Below are 9,825 nucleotides of genomic sequence, written 5' to 3' on the forward strand. Positions count from 1 at the left end.
AAATGATTATTAAATACAAAATATTCTTCGAATGCCTCTAGTGGGCCTGTTAAAATTGATTTCAGGACCGCTTCAAAGTATCTCATATACTCGTATCCAAGCAAGGGCAACGGCAACGGCAACATATTGAAGCTTGAATAATGGTACCCAGAGGAAACCTTAGTTCTCTCTCTCATCACAAGAAGTCCTTTAATTTACAAAACCTTAGTTCTCTCTCATCACAAGAAGTCCTTTAATTTACAAAACCTTAGTTCTCTCTCTCATCACAAGTCTTTTAATTTACAAAACATTAGTTCTCTCTCACATCACAACAACTATTTTAATTTACAAAGTGAGGGATGCAAATGCCAGCGATCCTGTTTTTTTTCACTGTAGGGAAGCATTAGGTTTTAGCATGCTTTTTGGGTCTGTATATAGTCCAGGGAACTGGACAACTTTATGAAAGAACATTTATATTTTTGTTTTAGTTCTGCTGATTACAGGACAAAAAATTTATTTATTGTCTTTTTGGGAGTCCTAAAGCACTGTATGGTCCATGTCAATTGCTATGAGCACCTGAGTAACGTTCATAATGAAAGAGAATAGCAATATTAATAATAATCAATTGAACCAAAAAGGATTGTCTATGATAAATCAATCACTAATTTATCAATTAAATTTGTGAATTTTTTGTGGAAACAAAAAATCACTTATTCTAGAGAGAGAGTTATGTGAATCTGTTGCGGAAAAACGTTATGTATAGCAATTATATGGCTATGCCCTTGAAACAATATCAAAAGGACCTAATCACAAGACTCAGATCTTGCTTCTGTAATGCACCGTGTAGTTTGCTGGGAAAATATGTTATATGGAACTATGTGAAGTTGTGAACATTGTTTTCCACGTCAAAATGCAGTATAACAATTATGAAATTTCAAAAGTGAATGATATCATTTTAAAACCATTGCTTTTGCAACAACCATGGAATAATATTCAAAAGATATTTCCAATCCAAATTTACAGTGCACTATACTTGCCAATGACTGATAGAGTACTAGCCCCCACGCAAAGCTCTGTTAGCATACCTCAATTCATTGACAGAAAAGGTCCAATAAAATATGACAATTACTGGAATTTAAAAAGCACAGTTCTATGCACTTGATTTACCGTCACCTGGTAAATAAAACATTTTCCCAAAGGTTGGGAAAAAAATGCAAATCCAGCATAGCAAATTACAAAACAATAAATGCCTATTGTACAATTCAGAATAAATGAACTGAGGATGTGACTTATGGAAGACTGCAGCATCCCTTTCATTCAAGATAGTATTTGCCGAGCAGTACTATTGAAGATGGTTTTAATCTGCACAAATAAGTCAAATTATTAGCACACAGTATTATGTAGTCTCCTATCAAATCTTTACGCTAACTACCATCCCCAAATCCTATGACAGTTGAAGAGAATCTAACGGGGATCTGCTTACCTGCTTGGAAGAAAGCCCAATTTTTTCTAGATCCTGAAGCTGTGAAACAAAAATAATATGTTAGTTCAAAACAGAAAATCGGCAGAGGCATCTTGAATGGACAATTGGTCAGCAAAAGCATTTTAAATGCATTCAATGATCTGATTACCTCCTTCAATGGCTCAGGAGACTTTTGTCGTAGTTCAAGAATATCATTGGCTCTCTTCTCTCCAATACCCTGTGAAACATCAGATAATTTAACTAAACAAAGCACAGCATCAATGCCAAGAAACTTGCGACCAACAATATAGGACAATTCTTACCCTCAACTCAAGCAGCTCCTCTCTGCGTGTCATGAAAAGCAAAAACAATTATAAGCTTTCAAGATTGTGTGCAGCTAAATTTAAATGATTCGGAAATATAAGAAGTTCATGCAGTCCAGGCTAACAATGTTTTGAAAATTTTGATGAATTTTATCTGAAAGATTTACCTGCTAGCAGTATTGAGGAAAGACAGGTAATCTCTGGTGAGAGATTTCTGCATATTGCACAAAATGATTCAATCAAATTAACATCAAGGGTAATCAATGATTCAATCAAATTAACATCAAGGTTAATCATTCCAAAAGCTTGACAAAGGCAAGCAAAATAGAATGTACCTTTAACCCTGAACCACGTGCACTGAACCTCTCTAATGGTGTTCCAACTTGGGAAGTTTCTTCTTTTCCCTCCCTATGTTCCACTTGGGGAGTCCTTGGTGTGTTTGGCTCTGCGGGTATTCCACAAGGTATTGAAGAGGGGGTTGTAGTCATTGGAAGAATTTGCTTTATCTGGAATGGTTCCATGCCAGAAGGCTTGCTACAGGGGGTAACATTTGCTGGAAGATATCTTTCTACATTGGAATTCTGTGGGGTAAGCATCTCTGTCAAAGCACTTCGTAGCTGTTTTAACCTTACGCTCAATGGGGGTGAAGAGTCATCAAAAATCAATTCTTTGACCACCCTGTTCTCTTTATCAGAACACTCTTTAGCCACATCTGCGTCAAACAAATATTGAAAAATGACTACTTGATGAGAAATAGATTCAGTGTGTTTAATAGAAAGTTATGCATTTCAAAAGCAAGATAAGAGTCGACACCTATCATGCCTTTAATGTAGACAAGGGTTAAAATTAATTACAAACTAACTTATTTAGCATCCACCAGCATCACATACCACTGGGCAGGGTTATATTATTTGGTTCACTGGCAATAGGAGCTTCAGAATCGGCTTGGCCAATTTCTTGCGATTGTATTGTTTTTGAGGGAGTGTTGATCTTCTTATAGTCGTCTGGCTGACAATCCGATGCAGCCTAGTTGAAGAGAAACATCAGAACACTCATATCAGAACATTCATATCAACTAAGCATGAAAAAGGTAGATTTGTTCTGTACATATTCCAGTTAAAAATGGGCTGTTAGGGGATTGTATATGCAGCAAAGAAACAGAATCTGGCAACTTGCCATTTCTGAACCAGCATGTTCTCCAGCTTTTGAAGAGTTTATCTGGGGACTTTCCTGCATTGCAAGCCATGTTAACATCATAAAAGAAATTGTAAAGCAAATAGCAGTCAAGAAAAGAAACTTTCATATGTGAATACTGAAAAGTCACATGGCAATGGGTTTACTAAGCTCCATACTAACCTCACTCAAGGTTACCTTTACACGACCTGGTGGTCCAAGAATCTTCCTGAGGACATGTTAGAAACCATCTAAGACTTCAGAAAACCCAAGAAAATCTGAAAACTCATCACAAAGCCAGTAATTTCTATAGGCCATGTCAGATATCCATTGCTACTTACCGTCCTTTGGGTGTGGAAAAGTTGCTATTGGCAGTAGCTGTCGCCGATCCACGGGGAGTTAGTCTAGATGACAAGGGAGAAATCAACCTTCCCACAGACGGAGAACCAGGTTTTGCAACCCTACAATTGTTCTTAGATTTTGTCTCAAGCCATGCATTGAGCCTTGCATTCATATCCACTTTTGGCCTGGGGGTATCTCGTCTGCTTTCCATTGCAACATGATTAACTATCTGTCGTGACCGGGCAGCAAGACTGACTGTGTGTAAGGCTTCTTGGTATGATATTGGATTCTGCAACCCACAAAGCCCATGATCAAGTAATCAAACATATCTATTCTAAAAACCAAAAAAGAAGTAGCAAAGGTAGGTAAAGTTTTTAAGATTCCTAACTCATTTTAGGCAGAAGAGAATGGAAATCTATTAATCCAATGACTGAATAATCTAAAGAAATAGCACTAGTGTTGACTTTTGGACCAGAATTCCACACAAATGTTTTCTTTAAAACTTTCCCAAACGTAAAATTCTGATAAGTCGTGAAATTAAAATTCCTAAAGAAGAGGGGTACCAACCAAGCAAGCAATCATCAGAGAACGACTTGTTCCCCCTAGTGAATCCTGCAGAATCCGGGTCAATTTGCTGTCTCGATATGGCACACGGTTCTCATTGGCATTCAATGCATGGATAACATTTGACAGTGCAAAGAGTGACTGGTTAATTCTGACACTCTCTGTAAGACGAAGACCCTCATTACCAGTTCTTCTGTTATCCTCATTGCCTGCCAAACAACAAATAAAGGGTCCAATGATAATTATTGGAGAAACTTAATAAAATAAAAGTCCGTCCAATGAATAAAAATATTAATACCAAAAGCATAACAAAAGATAGGTTTTATCAAGCATCTTTCTTATATCAATATTAGAAAAATTACCTGCAAGATCAATAAGATTGAGCTTGCCTACAAGAGGCATATCTGGATTCCCATCATCACTAGAAACAGAAACCATTAGTACTCCATGACTACGGCTTGAAACATCATTTAATCCAGTGTGACCAACTTTTCGCCGCAAACAACCATAATTGAACACTTCCTGAAATTCCTCCAGTGAATTCACACGAACCTATGACAAGAGGATTTACATGAGATACATTCCTTCTTGCAAGCATACTCTTAAACTCCATGACAAAAATATAAGCACGTTTATGAGCAAATATATCCAGCCATGTTAGTATACATGCTTTCATGGTATACAACGTTTATTGCAACCATTGTAGCTAAAAAAATTTAAATAGCCCAAGAATGCTAGTAGTGGCATAGGCTTCTAATTATGTTGCTTAATTCTTTCTGCATTTACTTCATTCTTTGCAGCTAAAAGTTGACAGATCCTTTGTATAATGATTCATGATCTACTTAACTGTGGAGCCAGTAAGAGATCAAACAAATAATCCACTGTATCACATGGTTGGGCATGAACTTAAGTTTCCATGGGTAAAGCATAGAAGGTGAAGACATACAAGCTGTCGTGCATTCATACTGAATTCATGCTATTGATTTTAAACTTCTCCAGTTAAATTATTCTACCCTCATCCCTAGTTCATGAAAAGCTTTCCTTGCAAGATACTGAATACCAATTAACAGCAGGGCAAGATCTAGGATCTTGGGGTAAGATAAGATAATTTTATTAGTGTCCAACAAATGACCACAAAGTAGGTCAATGGGACTGAAGAAGAGTACAATCAGTATGAAAACAATGTGGGAGTGCAAGTGCAGCTCCTAGAAAATGCTGAAAATAACATAAAGAAACAAGCAAACCGTAGTGCTGCCGCAACATGCATATAAACAACCATGGCATTATACAAAATAATCAATAGCCTGTGAAGAAAGAACAAGTGAGATAGGAAGATCTGGCAATGCAGTTAAATATGTCAATGGCTCCTAACTCTGATGACCGATGGCAAGGGAGGTAAACTGGGCAGTGGCTCGCTGTCGAAGTCCCTAGAACCAGTGGTGGGTCCAGCCGTATGATCATGAGGGGGATGTAGGAGGAAGGTATACTCGTAGCATCCGAGGTTGAAAGAAACTCTGAATAGATCTATGGCCGCTCCAATGGAACTGGGAGGTAATCGGATGGGCCCAAAGTCCAGGAGAATTTACCCAACGGTAGATATAATAAGTTCATTTCAAAAACTCAAATAGCACTTTTGAAATTCTGACTTTGCAACATGTCTTTTAATTTTTCTATCAAGGTTAAATCATATAATTTAAGTAAAATAAACTAAATTCTCCAAGATCTTAAAGAACCACCCATTGCCAATTTTTGTGGAAACTTACGATAACAAACATTGTTTTGATTTTTCACCAAACTAAAACAGCTAGACAGTGGTCCTTAAAAACTTGTAAGATGTTTAGATACCAAGGGGATTAAGGTGGTTTGTAGGCAATGGTGTTTAAAGGGCTTTAAGGAGATTACAATGTTAGTTGCTATGAAGGTCTATAGGCTGATTAAGACTTGTGGATTTTCAGGAGCTTAGAAGGTCAATGAGTTTAATGAGGCTTAAAGGAAGGAAAAAGCTATATAAAGGAGTTATTAATGTTAAATTACAGAAGCTCTTTATCGTTCTTGGAAGCTAAAAGTTGACAGATCCTTTTGTATCATGATCTAGTTTAAACTAGTTTAAAAAACAATGGAGGGAGTATAAGCTCAAACAAATAATCCACTGTTGCAACATAAACATACGTTTTCATAGGTTAAGTATAGAATGTATAGGCTTATTTACGAGCTTTGCCATGCAATCATACTGATAAAGAATTCATGTCATTAATTTGAACCTTTGCCAGTTAAAGTATTCTACCATCATCCCTAGTTCATGGAAAGCTTTCCTTGCTAGATGTTGAATACCAAATAAGTCAGCAAGGAAACATCTAGCGTCTTACGGTAAGAAAGTCTGAGAGAATTTACCCATTTCAAAAAATTAAATAACACTTCTGAAATTCTGCCTTGGCATAATGCCTTTTAAGGTTAAATCATAAAATATAGGTAAAATAAACTGAATTCTGCAAGATCTTAAAGAACCACCCATTGTCAGTTTTTGCAGAAAATTATTGGAACTTACAATAACAGACATTATTCTGAATTTTTCACCAAAACAGAATGGCCAGCCAGTGGCCCTTAGAACACTTGTGAGATGTTTAGATACCAAAGATATTACGGTGGCTTGTAGGGAATTGTGTTTAAAGGGCTTCAAGGAAACTAGAATGTTAGTAGTTATGAATGTTTAGATGGTTGATTAAGATTTATGCGCTTTCAGGAGATACAAAATCAATGAGCTTAACAAGGCTTAAAGAAAGGAAAAAGTTCTTGTTTGTAGGTTTTTGTGGGTAGAATTTGAACAGAAGTCTGGAATATTCTCCACAGTTTGACTTTCAAGTCGAAGTTTCAAGTCCACACCAGAACCCATCATCAGAATCAGAAAAAGGTATTTAAAGCAGTTATTGATATTTATATTTCTGAAGGATTTCCAGCTACAAAACTTGAAAACCAAAGAACTATCGACTCCACATAGTAGTTGCCACCAGCAGGGCTACGTATCATTGGTGAAGTCAACCGAGTGTTAAACCACGCACCAGGGTTCCATTCTCAGTGTTGTCTATTCCACAGTTATAGTATAAGTTTCGAAAGAACAAAGAAGTCTACCCTTTGCAGTGTAGGCCATGTTTCTTTCAAGTGCTTCCTAACTGAACAGAAAGCATAATTGTTCCCTAAAGAACTCACCTGAGCAAGACCACGGAGTTGCACACGACCCTCTGAGTCTTCCAAAACTGGAACTTCTTTATTCTTAGGCTCCAGAAGGTCATAGCAACGGTCCATGTAAACCTCATAATAAGAAATCTCTACTCTGCTCTCTGTGTTCTCTGCCATTGTAATAATGCTGCTCATTGCCAAGGGCATAATACCAGGCGTCTCGTTTGTTCCCTGGGAAAAGCAAAAAGCATTCAGCATTAATTTCCCAAACATTTTCACTGTACAAACCACGAAAGCTTATAGTAACACCGTATTGTTTCAACGGTGATTTTCCCCTCATAAATCATTCAAAACCGAAATATTATAAAACAATATCGTAACGGAGCAATGCTTTGAGAATATTTAGATCATAGAGAATAAGAAACCTTAAGGTTATGGTAAAGATCTAAATTTCATCATAAAAACTCTTTAAAAATAACATCAGGTTTTTATCCTCATTCAACCATTAGAAATAGATTTTTTAAAATTATTTGGGCTCAGAAACGTTTATGAAACCTAAACCCTAATGCCGTTGATTCATCTACCTGCATTGTGTAAGTTTTGCCACTTCCTGTAGCCCCATATGCAAATACAGTGGCATTGGAGCCTCGAAACAGCCCAGGAAGGATTGGATCGACTTCTCTAGAAAATATTTGACGCACATCATCTTCTTGTCCATAGCACCAATCGAGCTTATAAGACTCATTCCGGCTGCCAAAAAAACAGTTAAACCAAACCCTACAAAATTCATAGCCACAGAATATTCAAGAAAACTGATATAATAAGTTATCCATTACCTAGTTTTCATGTCCTTAATAAGAAGTGTATCCTCTCTCTCCAAATGGCCATTGGCCTTTGTAATTGTTAAGCAGGACCTCGGCTTCCCTTTGGCTGCCTCGATCTCTACAGGAAGAAACGGTCTTACTCTTATGACAACTCGAACCTTGGACTCCAGATCGGGTCTTAAAACCCTCTGTGGTGGTGAGAACGCGCCTAATCTGGAACGGCTGATGCTAGTGGGAGTTTTTACCTCAGTAGTCGACATGTTCAGAGTGAGACTTCTGTAAATACCCACCCTATGGAGATTTGGAAGCGACAAACCAAGTTTTCCTGTGAAAATAATTCAAACAGATTTCTATTTTGCGATCTCTAGTGACCTGTAAGTATTGCGTATGGAAAACCAAACAATGGGACAGAATGGATATTACAATGGAAGCCTGGATGGAAGAAAAAAAGGACATGAGCACAGAGACTTCAGCTTAAAACTTGAAGTTCGCCTGCTGAAACTATATGAGCGGAAACAGAGGAGGCTTTGGAGAGCCGTTGGTATGTTTTCAAAAATTTGAACTCTCTCTAAATGTATATATATCTTTATCATTGAACTTAAATTATCACTTAATTTTCACGTTTTCCCAATTTTGAATTTGATGTGGTCCCTTGCCATTTGACTTTTGCTAATTTGAGGTTCATTTAATCATATGACAATGAATTTCATTGAGTAATTATTATGTATTTTTATTTTTGGGTTTGATTTGAAGTTAATATGTTTATTCTTGGTTTGAATTTTGGAGTAATCGAACAAGTGTATTAGTTTTTTTCTAAGGTTTTTGGTATTATAATATTGTTTTTAAAAAAAAAATAGTTTGTACATTTATTAACTTAACTCATTTTTTATTTTTTTTATTTAGTTTTTTTAATTTTTAATACACATAATTAGGTTGAGCTATTAATTTTTTTCATAAAAATTAATTATAAATTTAATATTTCTTCGTAGATCACGGGTGAAGATGGATTTAAGTTGGTTTAGTTATTAATAATTTATCATTATAATTATTAATTTTATTTATTTTTATTTTTTAATTTTATGTAATTTAGTAAACCTTGGGGGCTCTACAACTTGTCCTCCTCTCCATAAATGGGGTTGCAAATTGGGGGATTTGAACCTTGGATCTCTCAATTTACACAGATTTCACATTACTTCGATTACCAATTGAGTTGCCCACGAGACTAATTTTATGTAATTTGACCTAGTCAAAAGTTATATATCTATATATATATATTTTACTTTTATTTTTATTGTTATCTAATTTGGCCAAGTCAAAATGTTTAGGAGAGCATCTATCGATGTAATAAAATGAAAAATAAACAAATAAAACTCGTCAATACGAAAATGAATATAAAAGCAAAATTAATTATTGTATACGTTAACATATATCTTGTATTTATAAGTGGATTTATTTACTCTTTGTGCATAGAGAACAATTCATTGTATGTTAATTTATTTATATTTTGGCTATTTTTTGGTTAATTTTACCCAAAATCCAGTGGAAATTCGTTGGAATCACAAGTTTGAGTTGTGTAGTCTATACAATCTGACTGCCCAAAAAGTTTTTTTTAGGGCGTTCAAAAATAGATTTTAATCAACAAAAAATCACAATTTTTCCAACAAATGTATCACTAGATTCCAAAAAAAAGAAACAAAATGTAGCCCATGGGGTGTAGAATAGACGGTGATGGAGTGGACTATTAAAGCACTCTGTGATGTGAAGGTCACTAGTTCGAAACTCCATGGGTAAAAATCCAGTCATGTTAAGGGTTGGTGTGGCTCAAGCAGTTGCGATCCATGGGTGATTTTGATGGCTTAAATGCCCATGGGTTGTGGTTTCTCAAGCCAAAGGTTAGGCATGCATTCATCTCAAGACTCTGTTGTAGCAGCTACAACCACTCTCCAAAATTTTGCCTATGCTTCATTTTGGAGCCTCCCTCCTA

General features: G+C 36.0%; 1 protein-coding gene across 1 annotated transcript; it reads right to left on the minus strand.

Annotated features, from left to right (window-relative positions):
- Positions 1–966: 966 nt before the first annotated feature.
- Positions 967–8,386, minus strand: LOC149152756 (ATP binding microtubule motor family protein). Its single transcript, XM_089440708.1, has 15 exons — positions 7,854–8,386; positions 7,602–7,767; positions 7,048–7,248; positions 4,206–4,395; positions 3,847–4,052; positions 3,279–3,568; positions 3,121–3,166; positions 2,941–2,994; positions 2,655–2,790; positions 2,100–2,476; positions 1,932–1,978; positions 1,765–1,786; positions 1,611–1,679; positions 1,463–1,501; positions 967–1,341 (listed from the first exon to the last, which is right to left on the minus strand). Exons 1-15 carry the CDS (start codon positions 8,099–8,101, stop codon positions 1,297–1,299), a joined length of 2,136 nt encoding a protein of 711 aa, XP_089296834.1. The 5' UTR covers positions 8,102–8,386; the 3' UTR covers positions 967–1,296.
- Between the last annotated feature and the right edge of the window lie 1,439 nt (positions 8,387–9,825).

The sequence above is a fragment of the Pinus tabuliformis genome, chromosome 9, assembly GCF_031772625.1.
Source record: "Pinus tabuliformis cultivar Carrire ecotype Pingquan chromosome 9, CPIR1, whole genome shotgun sequence".
NCBI lineage: Eukaryota > Viridiplantae > Streptophyta > Pinopsida > Pinales > Pinaceae > Pinus > Pinus tabuliformis.

What these genes read in the sequence shown, in the direction of transcription:
- LOC149152756 (XM_089440708.1), bottom strand. Translation starts at nt 8,101, where the DNA reads ATGTCGACTACTGAGGTAAAAACTCCCACTAGCATCAGCCGTTCCAGA. An exon ending in AACTCCGTGGTCTTGCTCAG is followed by an intron (nt 4,396 to 7,047) that starts GTGAGTTCTTTA and finishes CTCTTGTCATAG; the next exon opens with GTTCGTGTGAATTCACTGGA. An exon ending in AGGAGCTGCTTGAGTTGAGG is followed by an intron (nt 1,680 to 1,764) that starts GTAAGAATTGTC and finishes GATGTTTCACAG; the next exon opens with GGTATTGGAGAGAAGAGAGC.